Source organism: Eretmochelys imbricata, chromosome 3 (assembly GCF_965152235.1).
Source record: "Eretmochelys imbricata isolate rEreImb1 chromosome 3, rEreImb1.hap1, whole genome shotgun sequence".
Lineage (NCBI taxonomy): Eukaryota > Metazoa > Chordata > Testudines > Cheloniidae > Eretmochelys > Eretmochelys imbricata.
The window spans coordinates 58,670,585-58,697,731 of record NC_135574.1 but is presented as its reverse complement, the minus strand read 5'-3'; the positions used below and the strand labels follow the sequence as shown (position 1 = coordinate 58,697,731).

Here is a 27,147-nt window from a genome sequence, read left to right as displayed (position 1 = left end):
TGGCTGCCCACCAGAACCAGAGTGTGAGGTGAAAGAAGAAGTGTTCTTGAAGTTCACCGAGTCAGTATATTCCAATACAAAGTGAAAAAATAACTTCCACAGCATACACTATCTGTGACTGCCCATGCTCTATACTTGGGACCAAAGAGCGGACTGATAAACTGGACTTGGTAGGCACAGGAAGCGGAAGAATATTTATACTGGGGTCTTGATTTCCTATTAATTTTGGGTCCCACTAAAACAATGGAACTGCTCACAGATTCCAGACCTTTATTCAGGAGCATGGTATTGTACTCAGAAGGAGCCTCATTGATTTCAATGGGTAAGATACAAGTGAGACACAATCCAGCTCAGAGTAAAATACTATTCAATTACTCAGTGACCCGGATACAACACACATCAAAATCAATGGGAAGGCACACACTGACTACAATGAGCATTGGATCAGACCCAAAATGAGACCCCACATTTATGAAAAATTTTAAAAAACTCTCTCTCTCTGTGTATATATATATATATATACACACACACACACACGGTTTAGGCAATTTTTGTATATTCCTAAGCTACAATTTGATTTTAAAGAAAATCTCAGCAGGTAACACCCTGTGCAGAAAATCCTTATATCCCTCTACACAATGCGGCTCTGAACTAATCCCTTTTCTTTAAAAAATATTACAAAAATATATACATTTTAAGCAATAGCAATAGTTGGATGAAAACAATACTCAAGAAAATCAAAACGACTCTGTCAATTAATTACACACAGAGAGACTTAATACACAAGAGTGTGTATGAAGGGCAAATAATAGCCGTAACTTTAAAATTTTGTCTTGTCTCTATTTCTGTCACAACTGCAGTTGCTCTGTATTTATAATAACTGTTATCATTTTGGTTGCTTTAAAAAAACAGTCAAATTAAATACTATGGGCAATTTTGGTAAGGATGGGATGGGGGCATAACTACCCAACAAACAGGTGCTCACAGCAAAAGCAGAAACGGATCCTATCGTCCAACTCTGGCAGAACTTTCAAAGACTACACATTGAATTCTACCTGAGTATGGAGTGCAGATTTAGGCCTAAATGCAGGTCCATAATCTGGAATAAGGAGCTCCTACCCTCCCTCCCTGGAGTCCCAATCTAGTAAAGCACTGAAGCATAGGCTTATATGCTTAAAGATAAGCATATACACACACACACTCACTCACTCCACTTAATCTACTCCTACAAGCCCTTCCTGCAATCAATAATGGGAGTTATGGTTTGCAGGATCAGATACTAAAACTGTGCAGCAGCAGGTGTTTCTTTGCATAGCTGTTGCTGGCTAAGGATGCCTGTATCGTTAACATAAGGAACACAGGCCCGAGCACCCCTGTTCAGTCAGCCAATGCTTCCTGTAACAGAGGTCCTCCAGAGTGGCTTTTCTACAAGGCTCAAGGACACCAGAACTGGGTCAAGCCAACTTTGATCCTGGACTCCTGCTGCTACCCACAGGTTTGCCAGTCGGCACCTGGGTATCAATCACATTTCTTTGCCACTTCCCAGAGTTCAATGGCTAGATCATTCACTATGAGGAGAGAAGTTGTGTTTATTATTATTATTATTTAGGATATTCAGAAATAAAGTCCCGGGGTAGAGTCCCTGCTTGCCAAATTTCACTGTAAGAATCAAAGCCTTCTTTCAATGTAAAGAGTTTTTAAAATGTCTGAAACCTTTGAATAGCTTATTTTTAAAAAATATATAACTTACAAACTGGCAAAAGCTCTCTTCTTTGCCATGATAAAAAGATTTGATGGTTTCTTGATTATCAGCCATTTGTGAATGCATCATTTCCTGGCTCCCATAATGGCTTTGTAGATAGCTCCATTTACTTTTCCGATTGTCCAATCATGAACGTGTACAATGGAGTTCAGTATTAAGTAGCCTTAGGTGTGCAGAACAGAACTGAGCAGGGTACTGATACAAACCCACAGTTATGCTTACTGAAAGTCAAATCAAAGGGTAGATAATTTTTCTGAATAATTCCAGAAACTAACATTATTCCTTAATGTTTAACACCCATCCAAAAACAGTACGCAAAACAAAAATAATGCTGAAAGGAGAAAAAGAACATTTGGAAAATAGAAAGTTAGTCTTAATTGTTTTCTCACTTAATCTAATTCTGTATTTCTTTAGAAAATGTAAATAACTACAGCATGAAAAAAAGCATTTAAGAATTTGTTAAATTTGTCCAGTAGAAACACACAACATTTTTCTGACCCAGCGAGTTAGCCTATGGGCCCAATCCTGCTTCTACTGAACACAATGGGAGGCTAGTCTCTGATATCTCTGGGTGATGCTTCAGCCCTTATTAATATAAAACTTTCTTTGGGTGATTTATGGAAATCTCAGAAGTGCTACATAAACGTGTCTTCTTACACCATCCAACTCTGTAGCAAGCCTGCCTGGATCACAAACAATAAGCAGAACAGGGAAATAGCTGAAAAGTGCTGGTGCATTCCTGGAGAGCCATTACCGGAGTCCGTATCTCTTTTGCAAAGACTGCAGTCATTTTCACAGAAGACACAAGATGTCAAGCCTTGCATCACTTCTGAATTGTAGCTTCTCGTTGCTCTTCTCCCTGTCCAAAGAGGTTAGTAAGCATCAGCTTCTGATCTTAATGGAAATCATTGTCAAACAAACAAATATTTAGCCTGCATTTTCATAGCTGGTTGAGATATTTTGTTCAGGTTTCTTTCTTAAAATAAATACTTGGGATGAACCAAGCCACTGAAATGCTATGACTTCTAGTGGAATCTAGAATGCAAGAGGAAAACAATGTTTTTAATTCAAATCCATCACCACCAGTTGGCCAATGCTTCAGAAAAAAATAATAACTTACAGCTGTATATTGCAGCTACAAACAATAATAGCAAAGAGATTATTTAACTTCAGAGGGACCAAACACTAATGCAGACTGGGGCAAATACTGCAAAAATTCCTTGTATTTGCTCAAATTTAGACATGAATCTTTGCCCCTTTTTATGTTCACTTTCTGCCATCCCTGAAGTTTTTGCAATGTACTTGCACAAACCCTTACAAAAAGGTAGTTTGAACTGCACATGTTCAGGTATCCACAATCACAGAGAAAACTAGGGCTGATTGGAAATCTTCTGACTATTCTTCCATTGGAAAATGCCAATTTGTCAACACTGAAACATTCTGCCAGAACATGCTGATTCCTAAGCAACCCACCTAGCAGGCCACTGAGCTCACAAGCAGGAGCCCGGAAGCCCCGGGACCCCAGCTCCCAAGCTCCCTGGCTCCTTGGCAGCTCTCCTGCTGGGCTGCCAGGCTGCAACCCATGTGATGGGGAGCTTGGGAGCCAGGGTTCCCAGGCTCCTTTGAAGCCCACCAGAGCCAGGTCTCCCGGGGAGCCTGAGGCGCACATTTTGCCTTGGAGACAGAAAACCGTACCAGCTGTATGGTTCAGTAATTCTGAAATGAAATGCTGCAGGATTTCGTGTCTGCAAAAAATGTGATGGTTTTGTCTTTTCATCCCAATTCAGGATGGAAATTTTTCCAAAGCCTCAAAAAAAATTTTGCAGAAAGGAAATGTAATGTCATGGCCAGCTGTAGATAAAACATTGCTTGACACATCCAGAAGATAAGAGCTCTCCAAGTTCCTCATCAGAACCCTGGCATAGAGACAGTTAGTCAGATTAGACAAGGTTCTGCTCACACCCTTACAACCAACGTGCACATTCAACGTTTTTCTCTCAGCAACTGTGGGTGAGGATAGAAAATTCCAGAGCACTTAATGCACTAAAGCACCTGGCATATGTCATATGGGATGGAACTCTGCTTATTAACACAGCATGGGGAAAGATTCACAAAACCCCTTGCCAGAATCCTGGCACAGAGGCTATTGTACTGTCTATGATACCTGATTAATGAACACCATGGACAATATTACTTTGACTGTAATCACATGCACTGGCAAAATTGCTGCTTCACTAATTTATATTGGTGATTTCCTACACAGCACTCGGAATGGCCTGCTTCTAGAATAATATGCAAAGCAATCTTTTTCTTTGTTTAGGGTTAACACTGTGGAGTATTTGTGGTTTATACTGTAGTTTTTATACAACAGTACAAGATGTAATTGTACATTACACCTTCACTTTTTATGCCACTAAGTGATGCCTTGTTAAACAGTCAGTGTGTTCAAACCTAGAGGATAATAAGCAAAGTGATAGCCAACATGGACTTGTCAAGAACAAATCCTGGCAAACCAACCTAATTTCCTTCTTTGACAGGGTTAACACATAGGAGGGCAGCAGTAGACATGATACGTTTTGGTTTTGGCAAGGTTTTTGACATAGTCTCACATGACATTCACATAAGTAACCTAGGAAAATATGGTGTAGATGAAATCAGTATAAGGTGGATGCACAGCTGGCTGAAAGACCACACTCAAAGAGCAATTATCAGTGGTATGCTGTCTAACTGGGAAGTCATATCAAGTGGGGTCCTGCGGGGCTCTGGTCTGCAATATTTCCATTAACAACTCGGAGGACAGAATGGAGAGTATGTTCATGAAATTTGCAGATGACACCAAGAAGGGAGGGGTTGCAAGCACTTTAGAAAACAGGATTAGAATTCAAAATGATTTTCATAAATTGTAGAATTTGTCTGAAATCAGTAAATACAAGTGCAAAGCATTGCACTTAGGAAGGAAAATCAAATGCACAAATGTAAAATAAGGAATAACTGGCTAGGCAGCAGTTCTGCTGAAAAGGATAGGGAGGTGACAGTGGATCGCAAATTGAATATGTGTCAACTGTGTGATGTGTGGCAAAAAAGGCTAATGTTATTCTGGGATGTGTTAACAAGAATGATATCCATAAGACACAGAAGGTAATTGTTCCACTGAGCACTGGTGAGTCCTCAGCTGGAATACTGTGTCCAGTTTTGCGCACCACACTTTAAGAAAGATATGAACAAACTGGAGAGAGTCCAGAGGAGAGCAACCAAAAATATGAAAGTTTTAGAAAAATCTGACCTATGAGGAAAGGTTGAAAGAATTGGGTATGTTTAGTCTACAGAAGAGAAAGCTGAGATGGACATAACAGTATTCAAATATATAGAAGGTTGTTTTAAAGAGAACAGTGATCAATTGCTCTCCATGTTCACTAAGGGTAGATCAAGAAGTAATCAGCTTAGATTGCAGCAACAGAGACTTAGGTTAGATATTAGGGAAAACGTTCTGACTGTAAGGATAGTTAAGCACTGGAACAGGTTACCTAGAGAGGTTTTGGAATCACTGTTATTGGAGGGGTTTAAGAATAGGTTAGACAAACACCTGTCAGGGATGATCTAGATATACTTAATCCTTTCCCAGCATGGGTGGGAGAGTGGACTTGACATCCTGTTGAGTTCTCTTTCAGCCCTACATTTCTATAAGTCTACAATTTATTTATGCACTGTAAATTCAAAAATATTAAACATTCACTATGTCATTTTTGGAGATTAGCTCATCATCAGTGTTACACATAAAAGGCTAAATCCTGTAGAACTCAGTCAGTCCTGAAGGTTAATGGAAATTTCACCAAAGTAAGGACTGCAGGAGTTAGCCCACAGATTCCAGCTATTATGTATTCATGTCATGTACAAATTGTTACAATGAGTTAATTAACACCTTACGACTTAAACGCTCTTTAGATTGCCAGGATAAATTAATTACTTTTGCCACTTCCTCATTTTAATTTTGATCCCTAGGATTTGATTATATTTATTTAATATAGGCTGAATTAATTACCTCCATCCAGATAGAGTACTTTGTAAAAGAACACTCTGCCATGGAGTATTTGGATTTCCTCTGGGTCTACTAAGGGATGGACAATAAAAACTGTATACAACCCAAATCTTTATTAAAGTTTAGGTCAGTTTGTAATAGGAGGACCCAGCCCCCTGCCATTTTCTCTGGCTTATCTTAAGCTCTTCTCCCCACCCCCCCACCTCACCCCTCCACATGATTCCCCACAGCCTCCAACTTTACCCAAGGGTTTTATTCATTGCTGAATTTCGTCAAAACACATGCCACACCTAAAACAGAACCTGAGAAATATTTCTGCATGTACATCTTTTACACATAACTATTGAAATCAAAATACTGGCACCCTCTCCTCTAATGAACTCTGTATTTAAATAAGAAACAGATGGAAGGGCCACCTGAAGATAATCATTAACTTGGTAACTGAACCACACCAGAGTTCATACTTCATTTTGGTAGTTTTGGAAACACACTAGGCCAGATTCTCCAGATTCTGGTATAAATTGGCTTCAATAGGGTTATGCTGATCTACACCAGCTGAGAACTGCTCCATTAAGACTAAAAGAGTTAATAGTAATTCATTATAACTCTTGACACATTTGCAGATAACTGGAGAGTAACCTATAGCATTTGTAAAGTATCAAGTGGCTTTTCCTGGTCTTCACATCTTCTCTGCTTTCATGAATACAGTAATTGCATATTTTAGCTTGTGAATCACAGTGATCTATCAAGAATGACTAACACTTACTAGGTTCATAGTAATCCACTATAGTCACTGAGGCACTTTGAGTATTTGCTACTTTGAAGTCTCTCATAGCAGGAATATCCACACAAACCTGTGTTTCATTTAGCTAGAAAAATACAAAAAAAATACATTCAGAGAATTCTAGATAGGGTGTTGTGAGGGAAGGGATGGGGACTAGATGGTTGGCTAATGGTCTAAAAACTCACCTCTAAAGACCAGAGTCTGAATTTAGGTCATTAAACTGATCTCTTTAGTGGAAATTTAGCCAAATCACAGATCATTTAAGTAAGCAAACAATTTACTAAGGGCTCAATCCAGCAAACCCATACTGATCTAAGTAGTCCTTACCTACACATGCAGTCCCATTGACAACAGTGTTGTGAGTAATGGTTTAGCCATACTGACTCCCCAAAAGATGTAATTATGATTTTTATAAAAGTGTCCTTCTGAATTTGAATCAAATAGCTGGTGAGTTGAGGTTAGCACCTGCCATTACAAATGGATTTTCTTGTTTTTTCAACTTACAGAGTCTAAGTATAGGTTGACTTTCCCATTGTCCTTTTCCACCTTCTTAACGGGATCATCTAATGAAATGAAATCTGGTGATACAGAGAAGCCACTAAGTAAATCAACCTCCATGAGGGCCATACCACTCTTGGAAGATGCACCGGACCCCAAGTACCTTTTAAAAAAATGGAGACAGGAAAACTTTTAATAGAAATCAAATATTCTAACATTAAAATGAAATGCTCTGCTATTTATATTCCACATTATAATATAGAAAGTATAGAATTTGGGAAATGAAGGAAAGATGATATGTTTGAGGACAGATGTTGAATTTCTAAGGTTTTAAGCGAATCATTTAACATACTCTGAAAATTAACAATTTAGACAAACATTTATATCTCAATTCCCCCTAGCAACCTCAAACACATGGCCAAGGAGTAGATTAACCTCTGAGCAAAGAAAAGTATTGCAGTTATTTACCATTTGCAGGAGCCTAATTCTGATCCCACTGAAGCCAAAAGGAGTTTTGCCTTTGGCTGCAGTAAGAGTAGACATGGGCCCCAAAAATGCAGAGTAGTAATATAATTATCTGCAACTTTTAAAGGAGGCCTACAAGAAAAGCCAGACTGTACATTGCTAGGATTCTAAAACTATATCACTTGGTGCTACCATTTTCTGGTATTTTTGTGTAAATTTATAGATTGAAGAGTCTATTGAATTTACTCCCTATTTCTCCAATAAGGGTCCATAATTCACTTAATGGAATCACTTGATTACCTCTCCAACCTTCAATACAATTTTAAAATGTTCATTCCGTATTAGCCATCTGGTTTTGGAAAGAGAAAGTTTAGCAAGTTGAATTTTTCCATTTCCCCCTGAATATTGCTTATTATAGCATCTTCTGCCAGTTTGAGTATCACATGGTGGACGTGAAAACTTTTCTCTTCAGCAGAAGTGTAACATACCATGGTACACAATGAAACTATCAAAATATATGCAAAAAGAAAAGGAGTACTTGTGGCACCTTAGAGACTAACGAATTTATTTGAGCATGAGCTTTCGTGAGCTACAGCTCACTTCATCTGATGAAGTGAGCTGTAGCTCACGAAAGCTCATGCTCAAATAAATTCGTTAGTCTCTAAGGTGCCACAAGTACTCCTTTTCTTTTTGCGAATACAGACTAACACGGCTGTTACTCTGAAACCTATCAAAATATATGTATGGCTTTCTCTTCTACATGTAACACTTCCATGTCCAGCCAAGACTGCTTCTTTAAATAAAGTAGGTGGCACAGGCTGTTTCCTTGGCACTGAGGCTAAACCACCATTGTTACTGAGGATGGAACATGTCTCTAATCTGCATTTTGAATGCCTGACAGTAGTTGAAAGTAATTGAATAAACTATTTCTTTGTAGATTTGGATGGGTTTAAAAAAGGGGAAGACTTGCTTTTCACAAAGCAATGCTATTAAGCCTGACAGCATGGCTGATTGAACACAGATAGGACTTTGAAAGAAATACAGCACCACTGCTGACTTCGGTTGGCTTATGAGATTAGAAACAGAGGAAACCATCTGTTGGATGAGGCACTGTGCCAAAGTAGCTGCTATTGAAAACAAATAACTGAATTGGAACTGGATGTAATTAGGTCTGTGTTTATAATTACAGCTGAGAGGATATAGAAACATCCAAGCTATCTATCTAGCCTGGGTACCACTAAAATAACAATGGGCAACCCAAACTACCTGGTACTCCCCCCAAAAAAGTGAGTCAGATCTACCCCCTAACAATTACACATGTGCCTTCCTCCAAAAAAACAGAGAGAGGCAGGGGATAGTCCCAGCTATTGTCTCCTCTGTAACATGGGCCCTTAAAAACACACACACATATATACACAGCTAAGAAAATGGCAAGTGATAGAAGGAAAGAAGTGAAAAGAAAAACGTGTCTCTTAACTGAATTAAGGAGACCCTGGGCTGGAACTTTGGGTTATGTGATCATTCCTCCAGCAGTCTAGGAGCTGTAGCTCCCCTCTGCACCATGCAGCAGAGGGCAGCAAATGAGCACAGACATCAAGCATATGTAGCCAGTAAGCACAGAGGGCAGAGTGAGTAGAGCTAATGGAGCATGCCTTCCTATTCCTTAGAGACATCAGAAATCCCACTGCATGCAGAGGCAAGGCCATCCAGAATTAGCAACAACAGCACATGCTCCTCTACCAATCCTGCAAGTTTTCTAACTAAAAATCCATCACGCCGCTGTCACAGTTCAGGGCAGCTGCACCTGCATTCCCCTTATATGGTCCAACAAGGGCACCCAATCTCAGGCTTCCATCACCCCTCTTGAGTGGAGACACAGTTCTCTTTCCTTTTGGACCTGGGGATCTCCAGGCTGAACAGTTCCCTGCCATCACTGTGTTATTCCCAGCAGAGGCAGGCTGCCCAAGCAGGCCTGCTTGCTGTCTATTCAGGGATGGTTAACAGTGGGACTGCCCATAGTTATATTTACCACACAGCTTTTTCTATGCAGCCTATTTTATTCTTAAGGTCGAAGGACTATGCAGAAAAAATATTACAAACCATGAAAGAATCTACACGCATGCTAATAAAGTTTACCAGAGATCACCCCAGCACTAACATGGGCTCTGGCAGGAGCAGTCCTTCAACACCCCACCCGCAGGGTTTCCTTGTGTTACCAGTTCATCTCAGCTTCAGCTCTGAACAAGCACCCAGTCTTATGGAGCCTCAGTGGGCCCAGTCCTGCCAACCATTCCCTAAGGATTGGGGCCCTCTGTGGACCACGGGTCCTGTCCGTTTGCTGGATCAGGAAGAAGGCAATGAGCCTGTGTAAAACCAAGCTATTTATCCAAAAATTCTTTCTTTGTCTCTTGGTCCCTGGGAAATCTAGTTTGAATGAATATTTGGGCACCTCTCCAGAAGGTAGCTTCAAAGAGTCTGATAACTGAAAGAATTACATTAGCATCTCTCTCCTCCTTGAGGAGTTATATACAGTGCCACAATAACAGACACAGTAGCATTTTGAGTAAAATAGGCCCCAAAATTTTTGAACCTAATTCAATAAGCTTTAACTTAATTCAATAAAATGTATCTTAATTCTGTAAGGTTCATCCAGGAGGTTGCAGGATATTGTCAGCCTGGCACAGTTTCCACTAGGAGATTTTGTGAGACATAACAGGCTCAAAGGTCAACAGCATGCAGATGACACATGGTGGGCAAATGTTATTCTGTTAACCTAGTGCTTTTTTGCTCAAGAGCTGGCTGAAGCAATACAGAATTTCTGCTGGCTGGTATTGGAAAAAACTTTGAGGTGTTTGCAGCCATTGACCAAAGATGCACACCCATAACTACTCAAACCAGTCCACAGCTTAGGAATTCTCCTGAACTAACAACCTGCATCTTGCTATGATTTCTAGATTATGCTGAAATGGAAAATCACATCATGTTATATGGATTCCAAAATGACTAACAGTAAAATTATTTAGGCATTCAGTACACATGGCATGAACCGTGTCCCATTAATCAGAGAAAAAACATCTGATTATCAGATCCAGGCACATATCTGTTACTCTAAGGGTCAAATCCTGCCCAAGGTGCATTGGCCCAGAATCATCAGGACTCATGTGGACCACCTTAGGCTCCAGACTGATGGAGATTGGTCCTGAATGACCATGTACCATTCTGAAGTGGCTGCACAAAGAAAGATGTCAAAAGTGGCAGTGCCTTTCAGCATCCCAGAAGAGGAGAGAGATGGGGTCCTTCCAGGCTGTATCATTGGTCAAGAGCTCTGAATCAGATATCTCAGCCAGGGAAAGAAAATGGGGACATCCAGCTAAGATTACCCCCAAGCCCGTGGTGTAACTTAGCATAGAATATGTCGCTGAAGTGCCTACAATTTGTGCTGGAGTTCACTTCACAGAAAACTTTGAAAAACATTCTGTTTACAGACAGCTCTGCTTATACACTGCAGTGTCCCTGACCCCCTCCTGTATCACTGGGGTTATTACCAGAGACATATACATGTAATCAGGACTTTTGTTTCAAGATTTTATACGCTCGTGTTGGTTATTACCCAATGAAGTCAATCTTCTATGCACTGACCTCATATCTGGCTATATTTATATATATATATATATTTTATACATATATATATATACACACATACACACACACGTATTATTATCTGTATTATGGTGAAGCAAGAAGTTCCAACTGTGATCAGGGCCACATTGTGCTAGGCACTGTACAAACAGAGTAACACACAGACATTGTCCTGAAGAGTTTACAGTTAAAATAAATAACATACAAAGGGTGTACAGAGAAGGGGTATAAAAAATAAGCAGCGTGAACAATGTGATGGTTTGCAAAGGTCACGTTTGCATGGAAATGATTATAATGTCACAAGGGAGCTGCAATTTCAAGGGAGGAAATATTCAACAGGAACAGATAAGTGCTTAAAGATTGTTTTTCTCCCAGTGTCCTTGGTAGTAAAGCACAGAAAGAAGGGAAAAATGTAAATATATAATATACAAGTACAATGTCCTTCAGGGTTTTCTGTGAAGTATCCAGAGCTCTTTAACCACAACAGGATGTGTCTAATGAGAAAACTGCTACAGAAAGATTTTTCTTTAAATGTTTCCCTTTAATATATATATTCAGTGTCATGCCAAGTAACAAAGAAAGCCAGCAAAGGAATTAAGAACACAGTTCTCTTCTCTGACTGGATGGCTCAGAGGTAACTAATGAGATATGGCAGTTCTATGCCACCTGTTCACTGCTAACCCAAATATAAAAGCTAATAATATCCTATGGCTGTTCAGTGGCTTACAGGAAGTGATTCTGATGATCTCAGTCCACTTCTAGTGGACATGTATTCACATCACAAAAAACACTTTTCACAACTGGTACCCTTTGTTCCATGTTGGAATGAAAACAAAACCTTTTGATGTTTTTGCAAGAACAATGTCCATTTTCACACAGAAACCAGAGCACTTTTCAATATGGGAAATGGCAGGGGGCTGTGTGTGTGTCAGTCATGCTCTGCAGCCTGGTACTTAGGGCACTGGCCTGGGTTTAAGTCCTTGCTCTGTCTGACTCAGAGCAGACAGGTTTTTTCATTGCAGATCACTCTGAATCAGGCAGAGCAGGGACTTGAACTTGGGTCTCAGATATACCAGGCTACAGAATATGAGAGCCTTGTTCTCCCTACACCTAACAAAATTTTTCTCAAAACCAATCGCCACAAAATGTTTCAATTTCAACAAAACAGCATATTGTGACAAAATTTCATTCCGTCAAAAATGTTCTGCATCAGCTCTACTTATTCACAAATTGCTCGGAGATAAAACCTGCAGATATTCTATTGCTGAGCAGCACAGATAACCAGAAACCTTTGAAACTTCAAATGATATTATTGTGCATATAAACACTTCCATATATCTCTAACCTTTATGAAACCCTCATACTTCGAAAAAATGAGATGACAAATGGCAGCTTTGTTTTTTATAATTATGTTAATTAATAATCTGTTCAGATCTAATAAGATATCTCTTTGTTCATTTAAATATTTGCTTCTGAATTTAATAATTGGTCTCTTCTATGAAGTCATTAATTTGTTCTGTAGTAGATATAAATCTAAATCACAGGCATTAAAAAATACATACAGTACTTCACTCCTCTTAAATAGTATCAATACCGTACAGATCAAGAGAAGCAGCGAAGCACCAAATGAGTTACTTACCTTGTACATACATTTACGGTAAAATGGTTTATGTCATTTTTGTCATCTTTTACGACAACATCTAAGTCAAAAGCTTCTTGACTTTGGACAGATCTGCGCCTTCTACCAGTGACTGAATGTTTCACATTGTAAATAATGTTGAGCTATGAGAGTACAAACACAAAACATAGATGAAGTCTGTACAGCAAAAATGAGTTCAATAAGACGGTTGGCTTGATCTCAAAGTCTATAATGGTAGAACTCTAGAGAACAGATCATATTAAGTGTAGTGATTGTCTAAAATCTGGATTCTCAAAATTCTCTGTTTGTGGTCCAGTGTCAGCCATCAGTAGCCACTGAATACTTTTTGTTGACAGATCAGTATGTGATATTCAAAGGAATACAGGAAGTGTCAGAAAGCTACAAGTGCAACACTCTGATTGTCTTATGATACAGTGCCATCCACTAAGACCTTAGCAGGGCCTGACTGAGGAAAATGTGTGAGTTCTGTGAAATGCAGGAATTTTCTAACTAGCTTCTACCGTTTGATAATGTGCACTGCTGCAGATATTTCCTGTCAATTCTGAAATGCAATGAAAAAAACTCTGGACAATGACACTAATAGAGTTAGAAAGGAAAAACAGTCACATACCTGGGAATATGGAAGGAGAGCAAACAGGAATTTTTACTCACAAAGTAGTTTTATTTACGAAATTTACCTTGATCCTATGTGTGATATATTATAGCAATTCTACATTCAAAATAGATGATGGTTAGCATTTTACTCTAGGCTCAGTGTAATAGAGAGATGTATTTATTTAAACCTTAATAAGGACCAATTTATCACATCAGCTAGTTCATTAATAAAAAGACACCATGACAGTCATCAGCTAAACACAAATCAGAAATATCAGTAACTGATCTTTCACCTGCCAGTTCAACAAATGCAGGCCTCTGCCAGGTGAGCTACACAAGGAAATGTGACAGTGTGTCTAGCAGAGGACAGTGGTATACATATAAAAGAAGCCCATACACTGGACACCACTGCAGAGGATTCCTGATGTATTTAGTGTAGGAGATGTGCATCAGTAGCTTGAAACAGCTGGAGAAGGGTTGTAGAACAAGAATTTCTTCAGGAAGGTCTGACTAATCAGGTGATGATCTGATTATCACAACATTTTAGGAAAGTATAAATGTGAACAGCCAAACCAAAGATGCTGAGGTCAGGATTAAATGACCATGAGCACTTTCATGTGACAGTCATTAGAGAACATTCACCAAGGAAGGGAAGTGACTGGTGTGGTGTAGAGAACCAAACATGCCAGACACAAAGCATTTAGAAGTTGCTGAAAGTTAGACATAAATGTCAGATGCCTTAAGACTGAGAACCTTGCCATGTGATATTGATTTATAATGGCAATATCTTCCCACCGAAACACAGTACACCAGCGTGGTTGGCAGGACAAGGTATCTGGAAAGGGACCAGAGGAAGAGTTTATAATTCAGCACCTCAGGGAGAAAAGCACTTGGTACAATGAAAAGCTCAACTTTGAAATTCCTAGAACAACAAAAACAACTACAAGATGGTGAGAAAACTTTTACTATTAAGTGCTAATAAACATTGGTTTGACAGATTTGTGATTATACCCAACAAAAGGAAAGACTTGTCATTATACCCCACCTTCCTTTTAGATACAAACCGATACTCTCTCCCTGTCTTCTTAGCCTTCTAGATAAATCTCTGGGAACAGCAAAAAGAACTTTACTTTCTGCTTATTATATGAAAATAGCAGAGTTGGTTCATCTTTTCAAATACAACTAACTACCAACATCACTATATCCTTCACTACAACAGTACAATAGGAGAGGATGTAGGAAATTGTACTCCATTGCCATACAATCATTTAGCATGATGCCAGACAATGAAAGAAAAGATGTTATTCTAAATTCAAAGGTACCACAAAGCGTGGTACAAGTAAGTCAGCACAAATAGAGGGGCCTTTAATTTTCTGTGAGCTGCTTTTCCTGCTCTATCTTCTGACCCCTTCTTGTAAGTTACACCATGTACTCCAACTTACAGATGTTTACTCCTGTCACTCTGTATAGCACCTCTGAATTTAGCACTCAAGTACAGAGATGATTCAATAAAGACACCACAAAGATGGCAAAACACCACTGGCTCTGAAATGAAAACTTATCTTGAACAACAACGTATCCCTAGGCAACTGAACAAGTTCAGGAATAACACAGAGGATAGAGTGGTCAGTTTATTGGAGACATGTCGTAAGTTTGGTATAATCAAGCTGGAACCCATACAGCAATTTGTCATCACAGGAACAATGTTGTTTTAGCTTTTGCCAGGAAAAACAAATTCATGAGAATTTACCACCAGCACATGGACATCTGAAGCAACATACTGAACAGGTCAATTAGTAAACATTTTACTGGAATGAGTTACTGCTGCTAAGGTCTGACTTTCCCTTCCTCCCTTCTCATGGGTGAGGGGAGGTTCGCACAGAAATGGAAACAGTTCTTAATATAAAAAGGTTAACTGAAGCCACCTTCCTTGGTGCAGCCTAACTAAGTAGCAGAGAATCAGTTAAAGGCAGACTTGTCCACTCTTCTTATAACACAGGGGAATACCAGAGAGGGGCAGGGAGAGGAAATTGAAATTTAATATTTTGCATCCAAAAGAACTTTAAGAAAATAACTTCAATGGTATCATGTCCAAAAATATGTGAGTTATTTTGAAGGTCTCCATACAGCCAAGGACAACTTCCTCTCCCTTTCTTATTCTTAAACTATCACCATAACAAACATGTATTTGGCTGAGGGCATTTGTTGAAGGAAATATTTGCAGCATTTTCTCTCTTTTAATTATTATCCTTGGTGAAAACACGTTGGGAAAATGCACATCTTAGCCCAGATCCTCAGCTGGTGTAAATCACTGTGGCTCCATTTCAATGGAGATAGGCTGATTTACATCAACTGGGGATCTGGCCCTTTGTCCAAAAGGCTTAAGGAGAGGAAAGATACATTTCTTTAGGACACGGACACCGTCTGCCCAAACCAGGCCAGAGCTACCTTCCTTTTCAAATTATAGGGATGGACTAATCCTGCTCCTCTCCAAGCCAGGCCAATAGCTTGATGTGCAAGTTTATCAACTGCAAGACCAAGAGACTACAAGAAAAATGTTGGCCTCTGCAATTTTCATGGCAACCTAGAGAGTCTGGAGTAGAGGCAGCTGAAACTCATTTACAGTCCACTGAGACCAACGTCAGAGAAGGTTATAAAGTATCAAGCAGAGTCATCAAGAATTACACAGGTTTTTCTAAGAATCTATCTTGTGGAGAACTAAAGCTCTTCCAATAATGGCCAGTCCTTGAGATCCCAACAGGAGATGGTATGGGACTTTCTGGTATTTAAATGAATCAGTGTGTGACATGCTACATCTGGAGGTAAAGTCAGATCCGCGGAATAGAGTGTCTGACTACTGCACTCTGATAAGGTGTAGGACAGTGGAACCCAGCTGAAGAAATACAATCAAGCTGTCATATGCTATCTGATTTAGCAGACAAGATCCAGATCCTGCTTGCAGCTGGGGAAAAGTGAAATCTGATTTGAACAATATCAGAGCTCCTTCCTGAAAAGCAGCCCCACCAAGGAAAGCAGGAGGAAAGAGGTGGTCCCGCCTAGGAATAGTTTTATTGGATGAAATGCCTTACTCCAATGCCTTGTCTTTGCTCTGCCAAGCTGCAAGAAGGTAAGGATAAAATTGTGGCATCTCTGTCTCTAAGCTACAAGAAGAAATACAACCTAAGGCTGATTTAGATCAGTGGTTCTCAACCAGGGATCCAGGGCCCCCTGGGGAGCCATGAGCAGGTTTCAGGGGTCCGCCAAGCAGGGCCAGAGTTAGACTCACTGGGGCCCAGGGCAGAAAGCTAAAGTCCCACCACATGGGGCTGCAGCCCAGGCCCTGAGCCCCATCACCTGGGGCTGAAGCCAAAGCCTGAGCAACTTAGCTTCATGGGAACCCTGTGGCTTGGGGCCCCGGGCAATTGCCCTGCTTGCTACCTCCTAACGCTGGCCCTGGCTTTTACATGCAGAAAACCAGTTGTTGTGGCACAGGTGGGCCGTGGAGTTTTTATATCATGTTGGGGGGGCCTGAGAAAGAAAAAGGTTGAGAATCCCTGATCTAGATGAAGCAGATGAACTGGATCCAGCAATGTAGACCTTTGTACATCTGTTTGGTTTTTGAACCTTAGGTCTCGTGGTAGTCTATTAAAAATGTATATTATACAGTATTTCTCATTAAGTTCCCCTCCCCCAGCCCTTTTGATATGATGGATGAACAAATGTTGCCCCACTGAGATATTAATTCTCATCTTGGCCCACTGTGTGGAATCTAAAATTATTCTCTAACATATTGGAACTTTGTTGTAAACACAACTAGCATTTATGTCAATGCATAAAAAAGACTGATGATTTATGAGTCTGCAGGCATTGCAGCTTGATGCTGAATGAACAACATATATACCTTTAACTGCTGTTCATTGGTAATGTCCAGTCATGCAAATTTCTTTGTGAATGTCATTTATCCATATGTATATTTATCATTTTAAAGAACAAGCTCTCAGTTCTCTTTCCTGGTCTCCTAGATGTGTCAGGACATCAAAGAGAAGATCAAACAGATTATAAGAAACTGGAATTGGAATTTTGCTGACTTAAAACTTATGGCAAGGATAGATTAAGCTCTATTTTCCTGAGTAGGCATAGTAATGGTGGGAGCCTTTTAAAGCATTGTGGTAAAACAGCCTATAACTACCAGATATACAGTGATCTATATTTTTAAATAAAGAAGAATGAGCTTAATCCCCATGCTAGATAAGATCTAGCTTTTCCATACTGTCTACTAGAGGTTTCTTGCTTCTTCCTCTGAAGCATCTCGCAGTGACTACTGTCATATAGGATATTGGACTAGATGGACGGGAGGCCTGATTCAGAATGGCAATTCCTATATTCCTACTTTTCCCTACATAAATTGCCTCTGAAATTTCACTGAACATAATGAACAAGATTCCCTTCAGCAGCTGAGCTCTGCAAGCTAGGAAACTGAGAAGCATAAGGGAGCAAGTTACTGGTCCCTCTGAGGACCAATCAGTGCCAGCCCTAGTTTGAGACACAGCAGACAAAAGTTAAGTTAGGGCTGCCTGAATTCATACCATAAGGTCCTTTGGATCCCAGCAGAGGTGTGGCAAAGTGAAGTTCTGCTATACTTCTTTCACTTCTTTTCTTTCCCTCTTCCTCCCTGACATCAGTCAGCTCTGTGTTTTTGGGGAACCAGGACACAGTATCTAGCCTGTCTGATTTATGAAAGATACCTCCCCACCATCACCACCACCTATCTCTTCTTGAACCAAAACCGATCAGAGAAAAGGCTTGCAGAGAGCAGCGAAGAGCATTAGGAGACACACCTAGACCCCTCCTGACAAGGGTGACAAGATTAAGACATCTCCATTAGCATACAGAATGGAAAACAGAGACAACTCCCCTAGCCTCATCTGCATGAAAGATGGGACAGGGAGACATCTCAATTTGCATACAGAGTGGAGAACAGAGAACCACACTAAACTCTGAGATCAGAAAAGCAGGGAGGCACTGCATCATGGGAATCTCTGCTCCAGATGTTAATGAACCTACACCTGTACGCACCCAGCTCAGAAATTATCAGACCAATTCTAGTAATAAATCCTTGATTGATATCCAAAATACTGAAGCAGCCTAATTGCATTGTGAGCTCCCTGGAAGAAAACACCACCCATAAGCAAGAGTGATCAGCTCCTATTGTCTAGCCTAAAGAAAACCCCTAAGTCATCAGTTTACCCATAAACAAATCTAGTGTTCTCCCTTGAACCATTGTATTTTCTCTACAAAAACCCCTACCTATGCCCAAGTAAGTGTTCTGATGCTTAGATCTAAGCATCAGACAGGCTCTGCCTGTCTCCTGCCCTCAGGGCCCTGAGTTACCACCATCACCTGGGAACCCCGACCAGTTCAAGCTTCAGGGAATGGTGAGATCCCCTTCTTTCTCTCTCTCTCTGTTTTCCTTTCTACCTCAGGTATTAACCTTTAATAATGTATGTTTTGTTGGTTTAGGCTCTCCTTGTGTAGTTATCACTATCATTCAAAAAATAACTTTTATGGTTAAGCTGGTTGCTTCTCTCTCACTCTCTCTGAACTTTACTCTTTTGTGTTTTTAGCTTCCCCCATTTGCTCTGCAGCAGCGCTTCTTTTACCTAAACTAAAGATCCCTGTAGTGCTCAAAAATACTGTGGGGTTTACTCATCAAGTGGGTTACTACCAGTACAATTGTAACATGAAAGTGGGATAGGGATGTGTTAAACCTGTGGCACATCAGAGGGGGGCAGCTGAAAGTGCTGCTCAGCCCAGCCTGTTGAGACCAGGGGCACATATAAGGGTGACAGCTTGAAGGTGCTGTTTAACCCAGCCCATTGAGTACAGGGACATAGGAGGGGATCAGCCTGAGAGTCCTGATTGACCCGGTCTGCTCAGACTTGCTTGTTTGTGTGTGTGTGTGTGTATGTTCATCTAGTTCTAGGGCTGGAGGAACCCAGTCCTGGGGAACCGAGGTCCTGCAGGACAGCTCCATTGGGAGGGGACTTGCAGAAGGAAGGAGTTGAGCTCCATATGAACACAAGTACATTAACAGAATTACAGAAACCCCCCCAAAAGAGTAATCCTAATAAATGAGCATACCCCAAAGTAACGGGCACATCTGGTAACATCCCCCATATTTCCCTTATACTGGGGTACGGGTGGTTGGTGCAAAGCATTCCCTACTGGCAGATTGCAAGCAGATTCTGGCCTCTTTGTGTTGTCAGAGTAGCACAAAACAGCTACATCCTGCTTAAGAGAACTTGGCCTTCTTCCCTTTCTGCCCTAAACAGTATTTAAACAACTGTGACAGTTCAGAAGTGGGAAAGGTAATCTATACATTACTAAGAGTGTACCCATGTTCTGCACTGATTTACAACCTATCCAATCACACTGGCTTCAGTGATTGTGCAGGGGAAAAGTCTGCACAGAATTTGACCCACATCATTTTGGCAATTAGTAGAGTGCCTTGGAATTCATTTAAGGTGCTATATAAATACAAGTTGTGTGCAATCTTGTTTTGTGCAGTCATATGGTCCCAGGATATGAGAGAGACAAGGTGGGTGAAGTAATATCTTTTATAGAACCAACTTCTGTTGATGAGACAAGTATTACCTCACCTGCTTTGTCTCTTCTCATATAAATACAAGATTCTTCTTCTTATTGATCTAGTTTTATGAAATTTCCTATTAACATTCTTTCTTCAAAAACCACATTTAAAAAGGGATCTTAAAAAAAGGAGTAAGTATAAAATATCTTCCTGCGTACCTGAAAGATGGCAAACCCAACACCCTCTGCTGAAACTGAAATGGCCGTCGGTTGCATAGGTGAAATCTGAAAGAATGACATGGTGATTTAAACATATTCAAAATATCTTCAAGTGACAGGATTGATTAGAATTCTTCCTCATTTTCTACAATACCTCTTTGGTCTGAAGAAGAAAACGGTTTTGAGTATCAACGGAAAACGTTACTGGAGCTTCCGGACTAGGTCCAGTCACTGTTAGATCAATTCCTGTTTTTCTGGAAGTAATGAGAGCTGCGAATATACTCAAGGCTTGCAGGGCCACGACGGTGTCCTGTTGAGAGAAACAAATGCTTTTGTATTAAATATAATACAAGAAGTCTGCAAACTAGGTGAGCACCAGTATCTGTTAAACTTTGTCTATACACAAAAGTTGCATTAAATTAATGACAGGTTTCAGAGTAGCAGCCATGTTAGTCTGTATCCGCAAAAATTAAATGAGACCTCTTAGCATGGACACTCTTAACCTGATTTCAGAGTATATACATAAGGGTTGCATCAATTTAATAAAATAATCAGTTCTTAACTAATTCAGTAAGTCATATGTAGGCAAGGTCTTAGATAATTGGGGCTTCCTGACCCTTACTGTGCAGACTGCACTGTCCATCCAGCTGACAGTTTGGTAATGACAACCATTTCTGATGGAATATTACTACTGCTTCCTCCACAGATAAAATGAGATACTAGTGATAGTCACAATGGGCCACATGCCAAAGTCCTTACTCAGGGCCAGATCACCCTCTCCCATAGTAAACCCAGGAAAGAGGAAAGTCCTGTGAGGATTACCTCACAGTTACTGCCACATCATTTTGTCATGGAGGTTGGGATTTCCCCCCAACTCCAATCCCCTGAGATATGCAGATAGCCAGGATCATCCATGGAGAGATCCTGTATCTCTGCTCAGACTGTTGGTCCCTGGTGCTCCCCTGCCATGTTCTCTGGCATCACAGCTCTACTGAAAGGCTTCACTCCCATCAGAGCCAGGAGGTCATAGTAAAGGAAATGCAGCCCCAGATACTTCTGGAATTTTCTTCTGGGGCTGTCTCTGGACTGCAGCTTGATTTTTATTTGTAGATGCCATGGAGGTCTGTGGAGTTTTGAGCCAGGCTCACACTTTTATAAAGGCCTTGGCCAGTAGGAGGACAAGTTAAGGAGGAAAGGCAATGAGCCAGCCACAATGTGGCCTAACAAGAAATAACTGTAAATAGCAGACATTCTGCATCACTTTTCCACAGCAGCTCGATCACAGGAACAAAAAAGCTGTACCTTTGAGAAACTGCAGATGTTAAAAAAAAAAAAAAAAAAGTAAAAATAATTTTTTCCCAGTGTTACAGCCAACTTTTCAAAGAGGATTCCCCTCAGCTTCTATATCCAGCTACAGACCTTTTGTTCCCAACATTTTCTGCAATCATCTGAACCCACTAAACACAGTATGTGTTTGTACATCAGCATTCTGCAGGCACACAAATTCTCCTTTTTTGCAGGTGCAAAATATCAGGGTGTGCAAAATTGTAGCCCTAAATTAAAAGGCAGTTTTTGGACATTTGGACCTCTTGAGTTTAGTATGGGAGCTGAACAAGACAACGACTTAATCTGAGTCTTTACATTGTCAGAGAATGGATTAATCTTAAAGCATTAGCTATTCTCTTTGCAAATATTGCAACAATAACAGATTCATAAACTGTAATGTCCTGTTCTCATTATAATTGTGTCATGATTATCAGAATTTTAATAACTCATATTCTGAAAAGTATGGTGATGAGCTGTATTTCTTTGACCTTTTCATAATTCAGTTATTTGATTTATTGTTTATTCTTAGCTGTTGGTAATAGGAACACTGGGCCCTGCGGGTTTGGCACACAGAGGTTTTAATTATTCAATCTTAGGTCACCTTCTAGTAATAGGAAATTTGTTATATGACAGCAAACATTCATTAACAATGCAACTCTGACTGTGCCAGTCATAAATATAATAGTACTTGCTGACTAGTCAATCAAAAATCTCTATCTTTTTTTCTCCTCACTGTGTTCTCAAATTATCTACTTCACTGATTCCTTAAAATCTGGAAAATTCAGATTGAGTGGTGAAGTTGCCCAAGTTAACAGAAGACTGAATCACTAGCAGTTGGAATTCCAACCTGAGGACTTAGATGAAATGTTATGGTAGAGAAGATGCAAATTATGGACTACAGGGAGAAAATCAATGGTAGGTTGCAATGGGCAGACATTTCTCAGGAGAGGGCCAAGATTTACCCTACAAGAACACTGTCTGGTCTCTCATTCTTAAGAAGATGGTCCCTTTATAGTAGCAGAGCAATCAATAACAAAAAAATTGGATAACTGCCCCCACGCTACTCAAATTTCAGGTGTTTTGGACCTACTGATTAAAGGCCAGATCTTACAAGACCTGTATCATAACTGAAGTGAATGGAACTGTACATCGTATTAAGGACTAGAGGATCAAGCCCATAAACTCCATCCTGAATGCAACTGCAACACACTGGTAAACTAACAAGCTGTCATGTCAACATGGATAAACTGTTATTGTGGTGCCATGCAGATTGAACAACAAGGATATGAAATATTTGAGGTTACTTGTAAGCAAATGGCTAGGGAAAATAGTAGAAGAGAATATTAATTCCTTAATAGAATTTCAGCAATTCATATATCAAACTGGAGCATGATGTCCATGTGAGAGGTTATAAATATATTATTCTTTGGTTGAATTGAGCATTATTTCTTTATAATTGTCCACACTACTCTTTAAACATGCACACGCACACATAAATTAAAAACATTTTAAAATAAAACATTCTGATCATATTTTATATATTGCAAACATACAAATTAGAAAGTAGTTTATGATAGTTCAAGTTAGAAAAGTATGACACAGACAGCCAAGAGCTGTCTAACCTCACTGTTTGATAATGGCGCAAACTCCCCAATATGGAAATCTCTTACAAGTCAGGGAAAAACTCTAGCTAATATAAAATAATTCATTCTTTAAATGTAACAAATATGCTTTGGGGTCACACACAAAAGTTAAATAAGAGCAAGCTATAAAGACATTATTTTCTTTGGAGAAATGTCAAAATTAAAATAGATTAATCTAGCCTTTATTGTGAGAAACAGTGGATAAAGGGATGGATTAAATTCATTGGTGAGCTTCACCATGATGGTACTATAGTGACATGCTACTAGATTTTCAAACTCCAGAATAAAAATACCATCTGGAAAAAAATCTGAAAGCTATTTGCAACTGAGATATTGCTTTAATCAGTCTCTTCAATTAATAATAATAGAAGTAATGTATTACAAAGAACAACCTGGAATCCCAGGGAAACTGTACTGGTTTTACAAATTTATTCTTCATTTAACAGAACTAATATCTCTCAGATTACTGTCAACATTTGAACAATTGAATTGAATATGAAGCTTGGAAAAGACAATGAGAATGAGATAAGGCATTGTACTTGACTGAGACCACGTTTTACAATAAACAGCTAGCTTAAACTAATGCATTCTCAAGTACTATATAGATCCTGTTGGATACCAACACACAACTTGGGTGATGTGGTCTCAGTAAAATGATACCTGCGAGAGGTAGAGAAGGTCTTCCATATTTACTGGGGATTCAGAAATTCTGACAATACTGGGGATCTACTCCAGATGCCATTCAGAACAACTGTAATTTGACAACAACTGGCTATTCTTCATGACTATTCATTGACTCCAAAAACAGTAACAATTTTCAAAGAGAGTTTGGCAGATGCACTTGTGTGAAATGTCCCTTATTGTTGCTCGTAATTAATAAAAACAATAAAGGGCCAGACCATGTCACATTGATTTATACCTAAAGTGAGCCCTGCCAGTGCGGAAGGTAGGGTCAGCTGATTACCGGGCACCAGCTCCTCTGGCCTGTTTCCACAGATACCCTGTCCAAGGGTCCAAGCTCCCACACATAGAGCGGGGAAGACTAAGGGAGGAAGCATCAGGAGCAGGGCCAGGGTAGACATTCATCATTCTCCCACAAACCCTGGGGAATCTGCAGGCCAGCAAAAGCCACTGGATGCCATACTTTTCTGCAGCATCTCCATGCTGGGTACCCGTATTTTCAGGTATGTAGTGGGGCAGCCACAGGGAGAATCACACTGCCCAGAGCTGAAAGGAGGGGCACAACAGTCCTCAGAACCAGTGCAGAGCCAGTGCAGGGACGCTACATGCATGGCCCTGTGCATCCCCTGGATCTCCTGATAGCAGCAATATTCAAGGGCCAACCCCTTCTCACCGTACAGTGGGAAAATTTCACCTCTACCCCTAAGAGGAATGCAGAGGAAACCCTAGAAGGGGAGCCTCCATGGGCTCTCCCACACCTCCACGCAACTCTCCTCTGTGGCTTTCTCAGCAGAAGGAGTGACCTGGCCTAATAATGACCTCTTGCATTTAGAGAACATCTTCCAGCTGAGGGTCCCAAACACTTTAACTGAGGTCAGCCTCACAACAACCCTGTGAAATAGGGCAATACTACAGAGACCAAAAAAGAGAGATCTCAAAAATGTTACCAACAAAACAGGGTGCAGATATGGTGTGAGATGCAGAATGCAGCACAATATGCAATCATTTAATAAAATAACGGATTTTGTTTCAATATCATCCTCAATAGGAAAGATCTAAAAATGCAGGTGAGATTTTTTTTTTTAGCTGAAAATATCACTTCCTCCACTTAATTTCAGTTCTTGTTGCTTTCCTTTTAATATTCGCCCTTTAAAAATATTTGAACTGCTCTTCTTTTTCTTTGTTTAATATGTTTATTGGATAAAATATATAGTCTGTGTTTAAGACCTAATCCAGCAGAGAATTTAAGTATGTGCTTAATGAGAACTATTTGTTACAGAATAAGAAACAATCAATGTATGCTATAGAAACATTTAAAAAAATTAGAAGTGAAGGCCCAGCTGTTTGAAGGTATTTAGGTGTTGCCACACTCAGCATTGCAGTGCCTAACTGAGGAGCCTAAGACTCATTTTAAAAAGTGATTTAGGCACTTCAGTCTAAATCCCATTGACCATCATTGGCATTTAAGCCTCTAAGTGCCTATATCACTTTTGATAATCAGACTTAGGCATTACAGTGCTGAGTGCAACAACACCTAAAAACCTTTCAACATGTGGGCTAACACGTCGATTTGTAAAGTACATTTATATATAGCAAAGCATCAACAATGCTTCTAAAGGTGACGGTCTGACCTGAGTCGATGAATAACCTCCAAGATGGTTTCTTTGCTGGCTTAACCATTTCATAATAGGGATCCCCTCGGATAGTCTATCTTGCTGAAAGTGAGAGAGCAGAGCATAAGCTGAAAGCTCAATGTCTACGGAGCGTGGCTGCCATGAGTCAGACAGTTGAGGGGCTGGAGACGTCCAGAATCGAATATCTCCTGAAAGAGAGATCATCACTGATGTCAGAGCCGAAGACATGAATAAACGCTCAATAGCGGAGGAAAAACCTGCCTATTTATGTTTACCTATAGGATCCAGCAAAGCACTTCAGAACATGGTTCACATTAAGCATGTGTTTAAATGCTTGGCTGATTAGAGATGGACTTGGTCATGTGTTTAAACGCTTTACTGAACTGGGGCTGAACGCCAGAAACAAAACCCACCAGAGTTCACGCAATGACTCCTACTGACTTCAAGGGATTTTGGATCTGCCCTTTATGTATAATTATAGAAGGACCCAATTCAGAGAACACTTACTAAAGAGGCATAGTGCTCAGTACCAGAAAGAATCCCACTGAAGTGAATGGGACTGACCATAGTAGTAAGCATTACGCTTGGTAGTAAGAATTTGCTGGGCCAGGCTCCTTTAAGGCTTATCATCAGAATAATTGACCAGGCCTGACCCTGTTGAGCTAGCGAGATCTGATGGGCACTCATAACAAGGTGGGATGGCAGCAAGCTCATGTTTTGCAATAATATAATCACACTGCACACAAGTGAACACTGTCATTAAGGCTGAAACCCCACCTTTGTAACAGACCCTATTCACTTGCATATAGTTTTCATCAGGATTACTGCTCTTCAGGGTTCTATTCTATTCTAAATAGATCCCTATATAGCACTAACAACCAATGTCTGTATGCAACCAAACAGTGATTTCTTTTTTTTAAGTTGGAAGAAAATCCATTCATACTACTGCATAAAGAGCTTCTTACAGTACCTTGCTGCTCTGATCTCTGGTTTAGAACATCCAGGGCATCCTTTGCTTTTATACTCTTTGCCAATGACAATGCATATGTCACAAGTGTCAGCGTATAGTTATCTGAAATTCCTTCTTCTAATTTAGTTTCCAAGAAGTTTGCAGCATTTGCTACAGCAAGGGCATTCTGGGAATAAAGATTGTATTGAAAGATGTTAATTTAATACTACCAAGAATTTAAAAAAGCAGTTAACAAAAGAATGAATGTAGGCAACAGCAACATTAAATTGCAATATTAGAATTTATAAGAAATATGTATTAAGGAAGAGAAATAACATTTTTAATATAAAAGAAAATATAAAAAAATCTCTTTCAGAGTCACAGACATGGAGGCAGACATGGCAGAGTCACAGTCATAGAGGCATTAAGGCCTCAGCCAACAAAACACTTACTTAATTTGAAACATGTGAGCACTCCTGTTGAAGTCAATGGGACTGCTCAGACCCTTAAAGTTAAGCACATGCTTATCTGCTGTGCAGGATCTGGGGCCTCAGCTACAATATATTTGCCTCTTTTCCCCCCAACTTTGTTAAGCTTTTGGAAAGGCCCACTGAGACTAGATGTTCCTCAGTTTTAACACAACTCCTTACTACCAGTAGACAGGAAAGA

The 27,147-nt window shown here is 40.0% G+C and overlaps 1 protein-coding gene across 1 annotated transcript in view; it reads right to left on the bottom strand.

Moving 5' to 3' along the window:
- Positions 1 to 2,415: 2,415 nt before the first annotated feature.
- Positions 2,416 to 27,147, bottom strand: part of CD109 (CD109 molecule) — a 120,062-nt gene continuing 95,330 nt past the window's right edge. The window contains exons 26-33 of the mRNA XM_077811619.1: positions 26,500 to 26,665; positions 25,527 to 25,717; positions 20,400 to 20,555; positions 20,246 to 20,311; positions 12,824 to 12,966; positions 7,087 to 7,243; positions 6,565 to 6,667; positions 2,416 to 2,621 (exon numbers count right to left, since the gene is read on the bottom strand). Of these exons, the coding sequence (XP_077667745.1) occupies positions 2,416 to 2,621; positions 6,565 to 6,667; positions 7,087 to 7,243; positions 12,824 to 12,966; positions 20,246 to 20,311; positions 20,400 to 20,555; positions 25,527 to 25,717; positions 26,500 to 26,665 (1,188 nt within the window). The remainder of the gene's footprint in view (positions 2,622 to 6,564; positions 6,668 to 7,086; positions 7,244 to 12,823; positions 12,967 to 20,245; positions 20,312 to 20,399; positions 20,556 to 25,526; positions 25,718 to 26,499; positions 26,666 to 27,147) is intronic.